The sequence below is a fragment of the Ctenopharyngodon idella genome, chromosome 4, assembly GCF_019924925.1.
Source record: "Ctenopharyngodon idella isolate HZGC_01 chromosome 4, HZGC01, whole genome shotgun sequence".
In the NCBI taxonomy this organism is placed as follows: Eukaryota; Metazoa; Chordata; class Actinopteri; order Cypriniformes; family Xenocyprididae; genus Ctenopharyngodon; species Ctenopharyngodon idella.
The window spans coordinates 24,316,351-24,336,461 of NC_067223.1; the positions used below are offsets into that span (position 1 = coordinate 24,316,351).

At 39.6% G+C, this 20,111-nt stretch overlaps 1 protein-coding gene and 1 pseudogene across 7 annotated transcripts in view; both read right to left on the reverse strand.

Moving 5' to 3' along the window:
* LOC127511095 (guanylate-binding protein 1-like) overlaps nt 1-10,352 on the reverse strand; it is a 39,781-nt pseudogene extending 29,429 nt beyond the window's left edge.
* LOC127511094 (guanylate-binding protein 1-like) overlaps nt 1-20,111 on the reverse strand; it is a 290,795-nt gene that overhangs the window by 12,674 nt on the left and 258,010 nt on the right. The window contains exons 1-10 of one of the 7 annotated variants that reach the window (XM_051891598.1): nt 19,814-19,882; nt 18,800-18,992; nt 18,564-18,691; nt 18,224-18,333; nt 17,619-17,809; nt 17,168-17,410; nt 16,788-17,068; nt 16,345-16,557; nt 16,149-16,251; nt 14,790-15,546 (exon numbers count right to left, since the gene is read on the reverse strand). In XM_051891598.1, the coding sequence (XP_051747558.1) occupies nt 15,104-15,546; nt 16,149-16,251; nt 16,345-16,557; nt 16,788-17,068; nt 17,168-17,410; nt 17,619-17,809; nt 18,224-18,333; nt 18,564-18,691; nt 18,800-18,974 (1,887 nt within the window). In that variant the 5' untranslated portion in view covers nt 18,975-18,992; nt 19,814-19,882 and the 3' untranslated portion in view covers nt 14,790-15,103. Of the gene's footprint in view, nt 1-14,789; nt 15,547-16,148; nt 16,252-16,344; nt 16,558-16,787; nt 17,069-17,167; nt 17,411-17,618; nt 17,810-18,223; nt 18,334-18,563; nt 18,692-18,799; nt 18,993-19,813; nt 19,883-20,111 lie in introns of those variants that run through there. The other 6 variants (XM_051891594.1, XM_051891596.1, XM_051891592.1 and 3 more) reach the window with 6 other exon arrangements.

Sequence of the window (20,111 nt, forward strand, 5' to 3'; positions counted from 1 at the left end):
TAACAGTTCAATAGGAGTTGTACATTATTTACTGGGCTTCACCTCAAGACATTTCATGAATGTCCCCTCACTGTCCTTGAAGGAACGCTTCATGAAGGCTTGTGTCGCCATGCTGCTGAGATGTTGGTGTTCTGAGGACACATCCTTCAGTTCCAGAGGGAAGGAGTCCTTCAGCTTCTCCATTCCACTCTGGTAAACCTCAAGCCCCTCCTTCACTGCAGCCTCATTCTCAATCAATGCCATAGCAATCACAGCATTCTCCAGAAATGGAACTTCACCACTGGAGATTGTGTCTACATATGTCTTCACCAGCTGACCCAGAACTTCAGGGAAGGAGAAGGGTCAGACACAAGGAGATTAACTTGGAGGCTGTAGATTAATAACTTGCAGTCCAGAAAGAATCATAAACAATGTCATAGCTGAATTGACAGCTCAATTTATGCTATTTTTAGTGGGACTAATTAGCATTTGCCACTTGTTCAGTGTTATTACATCACAAAGATGGAGGGATGTTTCAGTTTCAGTATGAGGCTTAACATCAGCGTTATGGTGCAATGAGCGCACAACCTAACAAACAGCAGCTTAGGTATTCGAACCAAAACATGGTTCCTCTGTTGACAGCAGTTTACTACAGTAGAAATACACGTCTAGTTACTACTTCAAAACAGCTGACAGCTGTGCCATTCACTTGTGTAACTGAATATAGTAAATCAGTCAAATATTTGCTTGCTGCTATATTAATGTTTATTTTGCAAATGTCACGTCACATCATTTCATATATATCCTATCGACTCACCTCTGCCTGTGACTGTGTGTCCATCCTTCAGCCTTTTCACTTCACTCCTGTCAAAGATGAACTTGCAGAAATGATCTGAGACCTTCTGGAAATCTGGGGAAAGGTCAGCAGGATCCAAGCTCTCCAGACGTGACACATTCTCTGGGGTGGTTGGAAACGGGAAAGTAAAACACTTCCGGGATGGGAAATAATTTCGGATACATTCCCGTGGAAGGTTGAACTCTTTAACTGTTCTTGAAGAGCCTTTAAAAGATACGAGACACCACTTTGTCAAAGAGGTTAGCAAAACACAGTGTAGCTTGTAAATTGCCTTTCCCTGTTGCTTTTGGTTGCTTGCATGCTTTAACAGAAATTATAACTTTAAGTCAAGTTTTAAGTATTTCCCAGGCTCAGTGACATTTTCTCAAATTGTAAACATAGTAAGCAGCCAGCTGGTTATGATGGTGTAATAAAGCCCTCAGTATAATACAGACTCTTTCAGTCAGGATTTATTTTGTGCTACTGACTGGCTGTACATACTATTCTCAATGATGGTCAGCTCATTTAAAACTCAGTTTAAATATTACCTGGTTTCAGCTTCAAGGCATATTCTAAGTATTGGTCCTCAGTCACGTATTTTCCATTGATTTTTTGTTCCAGGGTGAAGTCTCTCACAGCCCAGATGAAACTAGGGAAGAACTTCACAAACTCTGAGTCGTCTTCACCCTCATCAGAGGATTTGACCTTTATATACTCAGTCAACTCTGTGACATATCTGGAGGGAGTTTAGGTTTGAACACCAAGTAAACAGAGAAAATAAAAATACCATAGAGAAAATAGACAACTACATGTGACATGGACATTTAAAGGAACACTATGGTGTCTTAATACTGTACAGTATAGCATAATGTACAGTACAGTGCCTGTGAAAAAACACAGACAACAGAGCAAACAGAGAGCAGAATGGATATATCAGAGAAGGATGTCTCTGGATGGAGTAAATGTATTGGAATTAATACAATGTTAAACAAATTAAATATTTACGCCTATATAGCCACTGTGCGCAAGCTGAAAAATAATTCTCTTCCGTGTCTTCTAACACTTGAACTGATGAATTCACACAAAATGAATAGTTGGTAATATCTTAATTGAACAGTAAACAGTTGAGAAATAAAACGCACGTGTAACAGTATATTGGAACCATGCAGTCGGTCTTAAAGGGACAGCAGCTTAATAAACCTTAATGTTTGTGCTATTTGTAATTGGATTATTTGTTCTTATTTTATAACTGACTGTTGTATTTTTACATTTACATCAATTAGGCTAGTAGTTTTTACGATAGTATCAAAAATTGTAAGATAATTGTGATTCTCTTTCATTATTGCCACTCCCCTTAAATTTCGCCAGTGTTTTTATGGTAAAGTTGCCTATGCGGTTTTTTTTTTTATTTACATATTTTATATCCTTGTCCATGTCATGCTGGGCAAAAATCTGTTTTGACTTCCCTTGGCTGTGTTTGACGTTGAATCTTGAATTTAACTCAAGGAGGGTTTTTTTTTTTTTTTGGATGTGTAGTTGTGTTTGGTCCTGTCCTGTGGCTGTACTGTCCATCTGTCTGTAAATCTAAAAATACTAAAATATATATATGTAACGGAGACCAGCTAAGAACAATTAAGTCAAATTAAGTCAAATTAAAACCACATTTTCGTTGACAGCTAAATAAATGCTTGTTTATTAGTAATGCTCTGGCACCATCTCGCTGTCAGAAAAACTGTAACACACAGCCGAATTGGATTACTAAATGCGTGACGAAATTACAGCATGATAAATAAAAAGAGGTATGGTTGTTTCAAACAAAATTTGGGTCAAATATGGACAAAAATGATCACATTTTTTTAAATTAAACTTTTAACCCAATGGTTTGGTTTTGTCCATTTCGACCTTAAATCTGGGTTGAAAGAACCCAGCATTTGTAGTGTAAAGAAGGCTTAGGTAACCATACAAAAATACATCAATAATTCTCTTAATGAGCTAATTTTACACTAATGGTCATTGTTTTTAAAGTAACTGAGTCACATAGCAGCTTGAAATATTTACTTCTTATATAAATTAAACCACGTATTAAAAACGCTTTGATTATTGATGTGTACCAACACAAACTGAAAGTTACATTTCATCATGGGGCATTTCTAACGAAACACGATGGAGACCTGGACTGGAGTTGTTGGTTTATGACTTGCTTATGAATTTATTGCTTTGTCAAGACTAAATAAGTACAAAAATACATACTTTCTTCGTTCTTGGCACTTTTTTTCTGTTCCTGAAGGATAGTTTCATTTTGCAGCCATAGCCATGTCGAAATGCATGTTATTATCTGTCGCACTGCACGATGTCTGAGTCCGAAACGGTTATTGAATAAATATAAATCATTATTAAAAATATTTCAACATGACTCTGCATATGTTTAGTAGACACTGCACATATATTTGCCTGTTATAAAGAAATATTCACATTATGGTAAATTACCGGCAAGGGGGCCCCCTGGTGGTTCGGGGGCCCTAAGCAACTTTCCTAGTTTGCCTATAGTGAGAATCGGCTGTGTGTGGGGCCCTGCGCACCAAGATTCCCACCTCAGGGCGGGTGGGACACAGGTATTGCAGAGATAGTGGTACTATCTCCCAAGGCAGTCCAAAAAAACAAAGTTGCACATGCCACAGCTCTAGCCATCCGTGTCACAAAGCACACAACAAGTGCATTGGCATTAAGTGCTGTTAATGCAATGGAATGCAAAATAAACATGTGCCACCATGCACTGTGCATGCTGTTCTTCAAAACTTAACCCCGGAAACTGAATATTATAAATTTAAGCTGTAGAATTTAAAATCTACAGCAGGGGGAGCAGAAATGCTAAAACAGGCAGAGCCACAACAGTCAAAGTTGATATTCTCCCTTTGGCTTTTTCAAGCTGCTGATAAAAAGAGTTGAGCCATTTTTTCTTAGAAATCTGCTCTTGGGTCATTGTAAAGCTGACGCCTGTCCTGCAAGGGAGGGAGGAAGGTTGTAAAGGCCAGGACTTCCCTTGCTATAGAGCATAGAAACTTGAATATATTCTCCTACTATTGAAGGATATTGGGAGTGGCACCACTATACAGTCTACATGGGTCATTTTGGATGCTCCCTTGAGGATGATGTGTTCTGACTCTGGTTTAATAATCCATAGTGTCAATTTATGCTATGCCCATTATGTCTGTGCATATTTACAGCTAAGTGAGGCAAGCATTCCCTCAGCATGGCATAGTGGGTATTGGTTCCCCATAGCAGCAATATCAGACGCAGTGTCTTGTTCCCCTTCTCAGGGAACTGGGGTTACAGACTTTTTCCTGCTACTAAAAGAAGTAATAAAAGTTGTTTTTGGACTAATGTGGTAGTTGAGTTCTGAAACTTACATTATATTTTTATAGTACAATGAACTCTTATATTTGAATTCTAAAGATAAATCGCTTATTGTTTTCCTTATTTGTAAGTTACTTTAGATAAAATGCTGCTAAATTAATAAATGTAAAGGTAAAAAAGTGCACCATACTTGTTGGGTCCAGAACCTGCCTCAACTGCTTTGAATGTATATAAATAGTGGTGAAATTATTAAAGAATTAGTAGTATAAGGTAAGGAATACAACGATGTACTAATCCATGAAATATCAACTCAAAGAATGTATAATGTATGAATGAAAGGATACTGCAGTTCCTCTATGGCCCTGTTGTCGATCGTCCCTTGGCTGTTCAGCACTAGAGTGCTACTCAGAAGGACGGCCAGAGAGAAGATCTTGGTGTCATGCTTTGAGTCCCCCTGAGACAGATTGGATACAATCATTTGACAAAGAATGACATTGCAAGATTATTATCATACAAAAACCCTTGACAGCATAGTGGATCTGTGCACACCCTGCAGGTAAAAATGTGTTTTGAGTTTTTTTAACTGTTTCTTTTCTGTGAACTGCTCTCTCAAACTTAAAATAAGTGCCCTGGCACTTTAAGCTAATGCAAAAGAACTAGCAACAATGAAAGCTGACTTTGTTGTCGCCAAACATCAGCTACGTCTTGGCCAAAAGTTGTGTTTGAACTAGTAGTGTAGCCTCTAGGGGGCCTGGGTGGGTCACCTCAAATTTCTGATTGCTTAAAGGATTAGTTCACTTTCTAATTAAAATTTCCTGATAATTTACTCACCCCCATGTCATCCAAGATGTTTATGTCTTTCTTTCTTCAGTCGAAAAGAAATTAAGGTTTTTGATGAAAACATTTCAGGATTATTCTCCTTATAGTGGACTTCAACGGACCCCAAATGGTTGAAGGTCAAAATGACAGTTTCAGTGGAGCTTCAAAGGGCTTTAAACGATACCAGACGAGGAATAAGGGTCTTATCTAGCGAAACGATCGGCCATTTTCTAAAAAAAATAAAAATAAAAATGTATATGCTTTATGAACACAAAGGCTGTCTGGCTTCCGCTGTCCAACACTGAATGTCCTACACCTTCCCTATTCAAATTACGGAACTAACGTGGCGCCAGTTCCATTTTTTGCGTAATTTGAATACGGAAGGCGTTCTGGTGGAAGCTAGATATTTTACTTCATAACTTCTTCAAATATGGATATTTTTTTATACAAATGCATCGCTTCGCTTCAGAAGGCCTTTATTAACCCCCGTGAGCCGTGTGGAGTACGTTTATGCAAAAACAACAAAAAAAATATCCGAGCATCCCCCAAAGAAAATAACTGTCTATATCAGCAGGTATAAATAATTTATATTTGTCATTCAAAAAAGGAAACCAAAACTAGGACTGCAGATATACAAACCGTAAACAAAGCAGCACTTGCTTACCATTTTGAATATCAATCATGCTGATCATTTTCTTCATTCCAGGCGACTCGTGTTATTATGAAAACATTCAACATACTCAATCAGCCCAAACAAAAAAACAACAGGGTCCAACTAGTGCTTATGGTGCAGAACAATGGAAAAACTGGGCTGGCCAATGCTCAACAATGGCCCGACGTTGGTCGACCGTCGGCTTGGTTTGTAGGGATTTAAAATCTAGAGCTTTTGCTAACTTTTCTTTGTTATTAACTACTCCAGTTCACAAATGATCCTATCAAAACAGTTCTTGAGTTAACAGTAAACCGAAGAGATCCGAACAGTTCTACAATAAACAGTACACTGAGAACTGATGAATGAGCTGATACTATGAGCACGAGTCTACAGGGATTTGACTGACAGGGCAATGAGTAATGTTCTAATTTTTGTAGTACAATTACAGAAATTATAACAAATAAGTTGTATTAGAAGTATGTTTATGACTTTTATCTGATGAGGCAAAAGTAAAGTTAGGCTACAATTATAGCCGAAAGGATCAAATATGTACAGGAAACATGTTTAAAGACTTGCTTGTATGATTGTGACAGTATCATTATTACTACACTCTGACCAGTTCACAGTTGGACTAAACAATTTGACAGCAGCAGTTCTTGCGTCAAGATGTACACTGAACCGGTGGCGGCAGTTTGAGAACTGTGTCTTTTGGATATGTGTTTGATTGTACACAAAGCTGGGATGTCCAAATTACATGATGATGTAAAAAAGAACTAAAGAACCATTTTTTAACCGGTTCAGGGAAATGAATCTGGCTTCCCAGCACTAATTACTGTAGAGTTTTTCAGAAATATGGGTGTGAATTTAGAAACATGTTTTGGAACAAATTGCTCTTTTGGAAAATGTGACAGACTTATTTTGTTTTGTGACCTTTTGTGACCTTGCTTATCAAATAGTGTATTTTTTTGCATGCTGTTTAAAAATTTCATAGATTTATTTGTGAATCTCACTGCATCTTGTGCTACACCTATGCTGCTTTTACAGAATACTTAAGTATATCATTATATCACATAATCAGATGAACTTATAATAGTAGAATTATACTTGTGGTACATAATCTACATTTAATACACTACATTTTTATGTTATCACAAATAAAGTCATTATTTAGCTGCTAATTATGCATTCTGCTCAATTTTATCTGTGCTATAGCTAGTGTTTGGTCATTTTTGAGTGTAAAACATTGCTTAGCACATTCTTTGATAGCTTAGATAACCACAATAGGTCTTTGCCTTCTGAACTCAGTGATTCACAATTCTCTGTTACCTTCCAATGACATTGAGTGAGTGGAAATAATAATAAATATTGTTAAACATATTTTATTATTCTCATCAATGGTTCTCATGTATGCTTTGCCATATTATATCATATAGGCTGTTATGTTACCTTGTCCACATCTCCGAGTCCCTCAGTGTCCAGCAGCACCAGAGTGGTTCCTGCTTTAGTGGGGTGATCCACACACCACATCCAGATGCCCTTCGTCTTGGACTCGATGGTGCTGCCCAATGCAAACCCTGAAAGAGAGAAAGAGCTAAGAAACATGGAACACTGATCACCGAAATATTTTGTTTACCTACTTGTTAAATTGAATAGTGCCTAATTTAGTTTGTGACAACTTGTGTGCTTCATTTCATAATAATGAACCTTGAGAGTTACAGTTTTCTGACAAATTTCCACCAGGATCTATAGTTGTTAGATTTTGACAATAACAGTAGCTATGTGTCCATCCACTTATTTTTATGCGCATTTTGGGATGGGAATGCCAAGATGTGCATAAATTACGAAAACACATGATGGAAACACATTTACCAAATAAATTCCTTGTTTTGGTTGTTCTGAAATGCCTGAGCAAAGTCTGTCATCAAAGTGGTTCAATATAGTTACATTCCAGAACTGTCACGACTGCATTCCCAAACGGCAGGCATATGCATCACAAAACAAGTTAACATGAACTTGTTTTTTGCATTTTGTCTGTGTGCTTAGAGGAGTAATATATCATATATACGAACATTATTATATATAGTGGCTTCTCCTACTGCATCAACTTCTATTTTTCTTAGTGATATTTATTGGCAATTTTCAGGAAGTGATGATTTTGTTCTCTTCGAATGACTGGATGGAAATGCTGCTTTATTCGCAAATGTTTTATGCAATATTCCAATTTTACAGATAAGTGTTGATAGATTTGCAAATCATCACCATAAAATATGGTTACTGGTCTTGAAGAGTCATCAACTCTACACAGCCCCCAGGTGAAAAAAAGTACACTTCTATAATGTACTTAAAGTGCTCTATTTTCGCGCACTAATTTTGTACTTAATATACTAAAATTTAGTACTTCTTAAGATAATCTTAAGAACATCTTAGTGTACTCAACTGTGCTATTTTGACACTATGAAATATGAACTAAAATGTGCTTTTAATATACTATCTCTGTATTTAAAAAATATATTTAGTTACCACTTGTAGTTCACTATAGGTTCAAATGTACTATAAGTGGTATCTAAATACATTTTTTAAATACAGAGATAGTATATTAAAAGCATATTTCATGGTGTCTCAAAATAGCACAGTTGAGTACACTTAGATGTTCTTAAGATGATCTTAAGAAGTACTAAAGAAGAACTTTTAGTATATTAAGTACAAAATTAGTGCACGAAAATAGAGCACTTTAAGTACAATATAGAAATGTACTTTTTTTCACCTGGGCCTTAAAGGGGTGATGAACTGAGAAATCAAATTTTCCTTGAGCTTTTGACATATTAGAAGTCATCATAGTATGAGAATATCCTGTAAGTTTCAGAGCTGAAAACTTCTTTGTTAGTCCAATAAAAGCTTTTATTGACACCAGACCCAGCAAACAACAGGATTTTCAGTGGTGATCTATGACGTCAAAGGGCAGCAAGCACCGCCTCCACAGAAGAAGATCAACGCCTACTTCATCACTGCCTGTTTAGCTCCGCCCACCGATTCGTGCATGACATGCAATAGAATAGGTAGCCTAAGTAACATAGGCCTACGTGGTGCTAAACCGGATTGAGCTACCAAGCAATAAACATGCCGTTGAGGATTACAAAATACTGTGCAGTGCCTAGACTCGACAGTAATGCAACAACATGTCAGTAACTGTGTTAAATCTAATGCCTGATCTGATATTAATGATTCATGTACAGTCAGATGTTCTTCGTCTGTGTGTCAGTAAATCAAACCCGTGACTAAACGTCAACTTGCGTTCTCTCTTAGTAGGATGAAAATAATCTGCCATTTAACGGTGATTAAATTATATAAAGAAAGCAATCAAAGAAAGCTCAGTTGCAATCGTTGGAGCAGCGCGCGCTGAAGCTGTCAAACAGGGCGATAGTAAAAGCGTGCTAAAAGAGAGAGTAATACTTGGCTATTTCAAATGGAAAGACGTTAGCCAATCACAGCAGTGGGCGTTTACACTGAAGTCTCACAGCAGACACGCCCCTTAAAACAGAGTGTTCAGATCAGAGGGCTAAAATCAGGGTAGGAAAAATGCCTTTTATTTCTAAATTATGACAATTTTTAATGTAAAAAGTATACTAACATTTAGTGGTTCAATGGATCACAAAACTCAAGGTTCAGATCATATCACGGTTATTAATTCAGGGATCGGATCATTTTTCAGATCAGCACAAAAAAAAAACAAAAAAAAATTGGGAGGTAACTTTGCATTTATTACTTAGCCCACTTTAACTACTCCGATACCACAGCAGAAACTACTAGCCTAACTAATACATTATTAAAGGCAAGTGAACAGACTGTAAAAAGAACAAATACTGTAAGCATAGATAAATACAACAAAGTTACAAATAAAGTACAAGGTCTAACTGTAGTATTAATTTTCGTGTACAGAAATGTAATAATTAAATGTAAAATGACACTGTTCACTATATAAATTTAATATTGATTAATCTTTGTTAAAGCTGTGTTTTGCTGTTTGATGTACATGACAGACAACAGCAGGCATTTATAGGTTGCTGTCACTTTAAGAGTAAGACCCCATGCACACTCACATCCGATACACATCCGAATTCTCACCTCGTTCAGTTAAGACATAACCGAATGTATTTACAAGAATACTTGCCGAGAGGGGTATTTTGACTGACATAATGCGTGTATGTGTCCATCCAAGTGCATTGAGGACGCGAAAGAGAAATCAAACTGGAGTTCTAATTAATGTGTAAACTAGCAATACAAAACACGTGCAAATGATAACCTTTAACTCTATTGCGGTTAAACTTGCAATTAATCCGCAAATCACATATGCGTGCCGAACCGTGGGGCTTGGTCCGTACGGATCAACAACGATCCGTTTAACCACTACTAACATTATAAGTGCACCCCAGGAAACATTATAAAACAATAAAACAACGCAGTTCATGACCCCTTTAATTCAAACAGGCAACAACTGTCATTCGGTTGCTCTTTGGATGTTGCTGCATGTGGGGGTTTAACCTGTTTGTTGTCCTGCGAGGCGATTCATCAGGTAGGACTTCCCGGTGCGGTAGAGACCCACCACGGCCACCACCACCACTGGCTGCTGGATCTGCTGCAGGATCTGTAGAGCTGACTGCTGCACACACAGCTTCCATCTGACTCCGTGTCAATCAAGCACACTGGTTTGTCCATGGTCACTGGAGATGGAGCTTACACACACACACACATACATGCTGGTACTTTTACAAGGACTTTACATAGGTGTAATTGTTTTTATACTGAGCTAATGATATTTTATATCCCCTACCTCTAACCCCATCTCAGACATGTGGGATTTCCTCATAATAAAGCAAGCAGAGATTGTGGGTTTGAGTCCTGTGTGGGGCAACTTTATAAAATTGTGTGTAATGTTGTTTCATTTAAATTCCTTTTGTTACAGACAGATGTACAGGAGACACAGAGGTAAACGTAGATAGAAGTTTATTGACAGACAGCAGGGTAACAACAGTGATGCAGGTAAGTGATCTGGTAATATAGACTTGGAGGAATGGTAACTGGGTATTGATACTGTCCTTTGTCTTACAGATATGGAGTTCGTGGATGGATGGATGATCAGCAATGGAGTGCACACAGGATGGAGGTAAGTAGACACACACAGACGTAGAAGCACGGAGACCAAGGAAACACGCTGGAGTGGAACAGGCAAGTAGATCGGCAGGCTTAGAGATAATCATAGATAAGTCCTTTAAGTATGAACAAGACCGGACAGCTGAGTGAAGTAAGTGGCGTGCTTAAGTAGTCTGGTGTTAACAGGTGCTGATGGGAAACAGGTGTGTGTTATTAGTATTCCAGTAAGGGAGTGCGCTATGATTGGCTGATGGTGGAGCCTAGCGGGTCTGTGACATTTTTATTATCTGGGTAAACATTGTACTGATCTTTATTCCCCTTGGATTAAACATAAGTGTGTTATTGTTCATTCTGTGTTTGTTCTCATCTGAACTTCTGCTCATTTTGAGTTCATTCTCACTTGAACTATGGAAATTCGGCATCTGGATGAACACGTCTTCCCAGTGACACAACGAGATGAGTTACAGACACCTGTCCCAGAGACTGTGGATTCGATTCCTGTGTGGGGCAACTTTATAAAATTGTGTGTAATGTTGTCATTTCAATTACTTTTTTTTTTTTTTTATCTGGGTAAGCGTTGTACTAATATGTATTCCTCTTGTATTAGACATAAGTGTGTTTTTGTTCATTTTGTGTTCGTTCTCATCTGAACTTCTGCTCATTTTGAGTACATTCTCACCTGTAGTTCTGGACCAGCTGCTTTCATGTATGTTCAATTTCTGCTATTTTTGCTCTTCCTGCTCTGCATTAGGCTACAGCCCCTTCAGGGGCTTGGCCCCATATCGCTGCTTGCAGCTATATGTTCTTTGCTTGCTTCGGCATCATGCTGCATGTTGGTTGGTCTGGTCTTCTTTCAGCATACAGAAGGAGACAACACAGGTAACTCAATCGAACAGGTATTTTATTTGCAGGTTGCAGAGAGCAAGCAGAAGAAATGGGTGAGTGTTCATTCAATGTCTAGTTTAGCAGCTTCAATGGTAATAGTCTCTTTGTCTTTGCAGGTGCTGTAATGGTATAAGGCTAGATAGAAGATGGTGGATGACGAAAGCTGAAGACAGACAGGAATCTCTACAGGTAAGTAGATCAGGTAGGTAGTCAGGTAAGTTGAACGGTAGTAATCAACAAGACCAGGCAGTGATGGAATAGTGGAAGACTTCTTAAATACTGTGAGTGTGACAGGTGTGGTGAATTAGAATTCCGGTGAAGCTGATCGAGTGGGTGGAGCTGAAGGGTCTGGTGTTAATGATGGCGCTGATTCTGTGACAGCTATGAAGAATGATTTAATAAAAAGTGATCAACAATTTCTTAATTCATTTACAAAGGAATGATAAATAAAAAGTGATCAACAGTTTCTTAATTCATGGACAGCTCCAGATGCCCTATAGGAACACTCACCCCAAAACCAAAACAAAAAGTCCAGAAGGCTGGTGGAGAGAAGGTGTTCCAAGGGGAGGGATGGACAGCAATGAAGAATGATATGAGTTCACAGTGAGTTCATGGATCGGGAGGCCCTGGAGGAGAAAAAACTAAACCTTCGTAGCCATGGCGTGGAGCACAGTGAGTTTATAGGCAGCCTGCGTGGCCATGCCATGGGACACAGTAAGTCCATGGGCAGCCTCTGTGGCATGGGGCACAGTATGTTCATGCGTGGCCTCCCTTTAATAGGGCGCAGTGAGTTCATGGGCGGCTTCCATGGTCTTAGCATGGGGCACAGTGCATGAACAAAACCCAAACAATGTGACATTTCTCCCTCATAAGGGCAGCTCCAGATGCCCTATAGGAACACCCACCCCAAAACTAAAACAAAAAGTCCAGAAGGCTGGTGGAGAGAAGGTGATCCAAGGGGAGGGATGGAGGACCAGGCCTGTGAAGGGGAGCAGAGGTGGGCCTGGACTGTGGAACATGGGTGGGCCTGGACTGTGGAGCAGTGGCTGAGACCATGAGAAATGGAGCAGAGGCGGGCCTGGACCATGGAGCAGTGGTGAGCCTGGATCATGGGGTGAAGGACCGCACCATGATGGACCAGGTGGTCGGGGTGGGGCCAGTGAAGAAGGGAAACACCAAGGTGGCGCTAGTGGAACTGGAGACCACTACAGCAGATCAGACAATGCTGATAAACACCAGGATGGAGTTGATGAAGCAGAAGACAACGTTGGAGCAGGTGGAGGTGATGACTACCTCCTCAGTAGAGCCGGAGAGCACCATGGCGGATTTGGTGGATCGGGAGGCCCTGGAAGAGAAAGAACTAAACCTTCGTGACCATGGCGTGGAGCACAGTGAGTTCATGGGCAGCCTGCGTGGCCATGGCATGGGGCACAGTAAGTTCATGGGCGGCCACTGTGGCATGGGCACAGTATGTTCACGGGTGGCCTCCATGGCATGGGGCACAGTGAATTCATGGGCGGCCTCTGTGGATCGGGAGGACCTGGAAGAGAAAGAACTTTGTGGCCATGGCATGGAGCACAGTGAGTTCATAAGCAGCCTGTGTGGACGTGGCATGGGGCACAGTAAGTTAATGGGTGGCCTCTGTGGCATGGGGCACAGAGTGTTCATGGGTGGCCTCCGTTTTATGGGGATCAGTGAGTTCACTGGCAGCCTCTGTGTTCATAGCATGGGGCAAAGTGCATGGAAGCAACAAAAAAAAATCTTCAGGGGAAACTTGAATGGCCATGATGTGAGGGGACTTTGGCATGGTGGCCATGATGGCAGGAGGCTCTGGTGTGGCGGCCGTGGTGGCTGGAAGCTCACATGAACAAAACCCAACGACATGACAGACACACATATTGAGTATACAGGAAAAACAGGTGATAGGTGTGAACCACAGCTATGGAGGTTAAAGCATGATGGTGCTCATCCTAGAAACCAAGAATGAAGAAAAACAGCTTAAATATTTTTCTTTTGCTTTCATTTGCTTGAATGCATGCCAACATGTATTTTGGTTCTCAATATGACAGAAGTTGTGCAGCAACATTCATGAGAAAGTTCATGGGGAAAAGAGTTTACTTTCGTTTAGGCCCTGTTTACTTCTGGTATTAAAATGCGTTTTGGTCGATCGGATCACAAGTAGACGAGGCACATCATTTACACATAGTGTCTCTTTTATGCACTTTCAACCACTTCTGTCCTGATTTCTTCAAGGGGAGGGTCATGGGTGGGTAAATGTATGCACTTTAATTTCAGATTTTTCAGATCTAAATTTCAGATCTTTCGATCTAATGGACAAGATGAGTTCACGCAATTTACATATGAACACAACCAGAGACGACGGAAAAACACATGGATAACAGCAGCTTTCGTTTCTGCTCTGACAGCTGCAAGACTACATAGAACATAGAACTGTGAGTGTGTTTTTGAAATCAGGAATGGTAAGAGAACATTGTGCTTGGTACATTTTACTTCTTCAACCCAAACAAGTTTAAATCTGGCTAGTGCGCTCTTCTTCTAATGTTTATGCGTTAGGTCAGTAGACGAAGAGTAGGTGGTCTTCAGTGGTCTTGTGGCTGTTCAAACGAATTCGAACACATGAGCATCTACACTACGAAAGCAATCCGGTCAAATGCGTTTTCGACTACCTCTGGATGTGGTTTAAAGTAGACAAGCTCAAAACATCATCCTCTTGTGATCCGATCAACCAAAATGGATCTTAATACCAGGTGTAAACAGGGCCTTATTTACACCCACTAATGCATTCTCACACAATTGTAGATTCTCTTTTCTTTTAAGTCCCTCTCATAAATCTATTCTTTCAAAATCTTGAGCCTGAAGGGCTTATAGAGTCTGGCACTAGCAAATCTTACATTACATATTGTGAAAATCTTTTTATTTTATATTGTGTAGCATGCAGATGGCACAATTTCATTGTAGAGAAACTGACAAATCTAAATGTGTAATTATCTCATTATTTGTCTCAGTTACTTGTCTGAATATTGATAGTTAGTACTCAAATAATTAACCACCCCTCTGCCACACACACACTGGTTTTGTTTTTACAAATACCATCTGTTTATTTGATGCTTACATGGAATGCCAGATAAATTGTTGAGTCACTAATTAATCTTATTTGTCACTGTTTATAATAAATTAGCAAAGTCAAATAAACGTAATTATGATAGATCATTTACACTGGACACACAAAACATTTGTGAACCCAAACTTACATTTCCTAAGCCATCATATCATATATCAAAAAGTTCATGTGAAGATAGAATGACATCAATTGTATTGTTTTATTGTAAGATTATACCTCTATATATGATATGATTGCATTGTGCAGTACAATTTTCTGATGAGTTTGATGATAACAGAATTAAAGCATTTCACAAGATACAACATCCACCTGAAGAGCTTGCATTCTTCTTCTGAATGGCCTGCATCTGTTCTCTGTGTTGCTGCATCATTATAGCCATAGACTCCTCATGTCTCTTGTTGGAGTTCTCTAACATCACTGCAAACTCTTTAGCTCTATTACTCTCAGCTTCAGCACTCTGTCTCTTGAACTCTTCCATCTCCTGGGTCATCCTGTCTGCTTTCTCCTTAAATCCTTTCTCCAACAGAGCAGCCTGCTCCCTCAGTTTACTCTCCATGGCACGGTCAGCCTCCTCTCTCTGGAGCCTCAGCTCCTCATCCATCTTCTCCTTCATCTGTCTCATCCTCTCTTCATTACTCTGTTTCTCTGCTTCCATCTTCTCTTCGAGTTGTCGCTGCTTCTCCTCTTTAGCTTTGATTTCCTGCTGCAGGAGGGCTGCTTTCTCTATTTCCTCTGGTCATTCAGTGACAAAAAGAAAAAAGGAAACATGTTTTATAAAGACTCAAACTATGAGATTAACAATCTGTTTTGCTGTAAGATAGATAAATAATGATTTTATATACGATTCATTGTCCTTTAAAGGAACACTCCACTTTTTTTGAAAATAGGCTCATTTTCCAACTCCCCAAGAGTTAAACAGTTGAGTTTTACCGTTTTGGAATCCATTCAGCCGATCTCCGTGTCTGGCGGTACCACTTTTAGCATAGCTTAGCATAGTTGATTGAATCTGATTAGACCGTTAGCATCTCACTGAATTAGAACCATTAAAATAGAGCCAAAAGAGTTTAAAGTCTTGATCTTGATCACACTGATCTTGATTCATAATGATAATGGCATACACAGCCATCCTGGGCTGCAGTTGTTATTGCTAGGTGTAATTCTTGGACCCTTTAAACAGCTTGTACCAAACTAGTTCATCTTGTCCGTGTCTCTGTGTCCTTCAGGGTCCAACAGCACTCTCACAAGTACCTAAACCTTTGAGCACCTCTTACACAAGGAACCTGGTAAGAATATACAAACAGGGAAATTGGGATTTAAATGCTTCAGACTCTCACCCTTAATCTTTTTCTCAGTCTCAGTCAGTTTTTTGTCAGCCTGCAGAATTGCTTTAGAATCCACAGACTTCTGCTTCAGAAACTCCTCTAGGACCTCTTCAGCCTATTGACATACAGACATAATTATGATTACAATCATATTTCTGTAATGTGTATTATGTGTATACAGGTGCAACAAGTGTAATATGGGCAAGACCTTGACTTCTTTATTGGCCTGGCTGTTATAATTCTTCACAATGTCCTCCAGATCCTTGCAGAAGAGATCATAGCCACCAGGTTTGGCATAGAAACCCTGCTTGAGATTTTCTGTCATTGTTGCAGAGAGTGATGACAAGAGATCCTCACATTGTCTCTTTGAAGCTTGCTCGTTTTGGCACAGGTATCCATCAAAGAGTTTATTAATGTTTTCCTAAAAACATAACATGTAGCATGTAAGTAACAGTTCTCAATTTTGTAATGCATCAGAGGAGATTTCAGCATATAAACTCTGACATCTCTTAACACCACTGAACCCCAGGACAGAGCAGCAAAATACTGATTACTGGGTTTTGAATATGTTTTCAGAACCAACAAAGAGCTAGAAGAGAGATTTAATTTTTCAGTTGCATCATCCTAAATCTGTGAAGAGATCTGGCCTACCTCTAGAGATTTCAAGTACTTCCCATCAGTGTCCCTGAAGGAACGCTTCATGAAGGTTTGTGTCGCCATGCTGCTGAGATGTTGGTGTTCTGAGGACACATCCTTCAGTTCCAGAGGGAAGGAGTCCTTCAGCTTCTCCATTCCACTCTGGTAAACCTCAAGCCCCTCCTTCACTGCAGACTCATTCTCAATCATTGCCATAGCAATCACAGCATTCTCCAGACACGGCACAGCCCCACTGGAGATGGTGTCCACGTATGTTTTCGCCAAGTGACCCAGAACTTCAGAGAAGGAAAGAAGTCAAACATAATGGTACAGAAAAGGTATTGAACAGTTTTCTGTATGTTCATGCAAACTCTTCAGATTTAATTTTGAATCACCTCTGCCAGTGACTGTGATTCCATCTTTCAGCTTCTTCACTTGGCTCTCGTGAAAGACTAACTTGCAGAAACGATCTGTGACCTCCAGGAAGTCAGAGGAAAGGTCAGCAGGATCCAAACTCTCCAAACGAGACACATTCTCTGGGGCGGTTGGGAATGGGAAAGTGAAGCACGTTCTGGAAGGGAAGAATTTTTGGATACACTCCCTGGGCAAGTTGTACTCCATCACTTTTTTTCCTGTGCCTAAAACAAATGAGGGCATGCTGTCGATCCTCTCAATTCAAATATTATTAAACCATAAGTATTATCTCAATAAACTATGAATTTTAAGAGTAATACAAAAGATCTGTTGACAAACCTGTTGAGGAAAAACTATTCACACAAACTCATTGTGATAGTGATTGTAAGGGCTCTTAAAATAATATATATATTTTTACTATTATTAAATTACCATGTTTCAGCTTCAGAGCAAACTCTAGGTACTCATCCTCTGTTGCATCTTTGCCATCAATCTTTCGCTCAAGAGTGAAGTCCCTCACAGCCCAAATGAAACTAGGGAAGAACTTCACAAACTCGCTTGAATCGTCGTCATCCTCATCTGATGATTTGACCTTAATGCACTCTGTTAGTTCAGTGACGTATCTGACAGTTAGTTCAGGTATGCCAAACATGTCAGGCATGTCAGGTGTCTGCCAAACAACAACACATGATGCATTGTCTAACAAAACAAATGTGTCATTCCATTAAGTACTAAGCCTAGCTATGAAGGAAGCAGTAAGATGTAATTAAGTGGGTGTAGATTTAGGCAAGTAGATGTAAACAATTTTTTTTTCCCATTTTTGTGCCTTTCTCAGTAAGTGAATACATAAACCCAATGCACTCCCTCATGATAGACTGTACCCGTACAAGGCAATAAAACATGTTTAGCACCTTTACAAAAAGTGACGTCTCCTTGTTTTGACTACTAAGTTGTGATGTATTTGTATTCATTTATAAAACACTTTAGATAAAACCATCAGCTAAATGACATAAGTATCTAGACTGTCAGAAGGATACTGCAGTTCCTCTACAGCTCTGTTGTCAATCGTCCCTCGACTGTTGTAGACCAGAGTGCTGCTCAGTAACACAGCCAAACAGAAGATGTTGGTGTCGTGCTTTGAGTCTCCCTGAGAAAGAGAAAGACAATCATGGAGTTAGAAAAAACTGGAGATTAATCTCAAAGAAAGCTGCTCTTTTTTAACAGCATTAAATCAATGCAAGGTGCATGGTAGTTAGGAAAGTGCACTCACTGCCTTCTATTTACAACAAACTAGCAAGCTGTTAACCACTAAAAAAACCAACATGCTGAATGTGACATTCTAACTCAGAGGTGTCCAGTCTTTGGTTTTTATGTCACCTTGTCCACGTCTCCAAGTCCCTCAGTGTCCAGCAGCACCAGAGTGGTTCCTGCTTTAGTGGGGTGATCCACACACCACATCCAGATGCCCTTCGTCTTGGACTCGATGGTGCTGCCCAATGCAAACCCTGATAAAGCCACACCCAAAAAACAACACAATGACTTATATTCACGTAACTGCATAATGATTCCCTTAAGCTTTTGGATGGTCTCAGCACTGCCTGTATAGTTCTAACCTGTTTGTTGTCCTGCGAGGCGATTCATCAGGAAGGACTTCCCGGTGCGGTAGAGACCCACCACGGCCACCACCACCACTGGCTGCTGGATCTGCTGCAGGATCTGTAGAGCTGACTGCTGCACACACAGCTTCCCATCTGACTCTGTGTCAATCAAGCACACTGGTTTGTCCATGATCACTGGAGAATACAGCTGTTGAACAGATACACACATTTAAAATCATTTAAGTAACTGCAGCGTACAAGCAGTAAAAAGTTAAGATGGGTTGAGAAATATTCCAGTAATTCTACAGTACACAATAGAGACATTCCCCAGATGACACCCCGATTCCTCACTCTTGGTAGGATCCTATTCCCAAGATACGGGGGAGTACTCTAAGTTTGGGCTAAATTCCGTGCTCCAAGACTTTGATCCCTTTCGGACAGCACGCCAAAAATGCTTATTTTTCTCTTATTCTATTTGATCATTTGTAAGTGTGAACTCGTGAAAACAACAATAATAGGACATTATTTTCTTATTTATTTTCAAAGATTTATTTTTGCCATTCTTATTATGATAGGACAGTGAGTAGACAGGAAGTAAAGTGGAAGAAAGAAAGGGGGGACAGGATTGGGAAAGGTCCACGAGCTGAAACTCTAAATTGGGTCACCCGAGCTGCCCACAAGTCTATCAGGAGTCCTAAAATTAGGACTGACACACCCATTATTATTAAGATTTTCTCCTAAATCGACAAGTTAGAAGCTACTTTTAGCCTTAAAATGTTTTGTGAATACGACCCCGATCTATAACCTTACTGGGTTTGTTGATGAACAAGGTCATTTGAAGCTGTAACAAGACATGACCCTAAAATTTATCAAAACATGTTAGAGTGTAGAGATCATTCATACACACACACACACACTTATATATGGCTTATGGTGACCCTCCATATGCACAGTTTTTATGCTGAGCTAATGATATTTTCTATCTGTTGTAATACCCATGTAACCCATGGATGAAGTAAAGTCTCTTACCTCTTTGCTTTTCTTAACTTCAGTAGCTCAATCTGAGTTGTATACACGTTGTATCTTCCTGTCATTCTATCTGCATATCTTAGACACTCTATTAGGTCTAGCCCCTTAAGGCTGATTGGTCTAGAGTAAGTTAGGGGATGTCCCTGTTCTCTCAGTATCTCTCTGGTTATTCTCTGTGGCTGACTTAAATCCACGTCATTGTCTAAGCAAATAGCAATGTGCAATTTAACTCTTGGTTTCACTTTCAAAATCAGCAACTGCAGCAGATAAAAGACACTTGGAGTCTTCCCAGAATGTG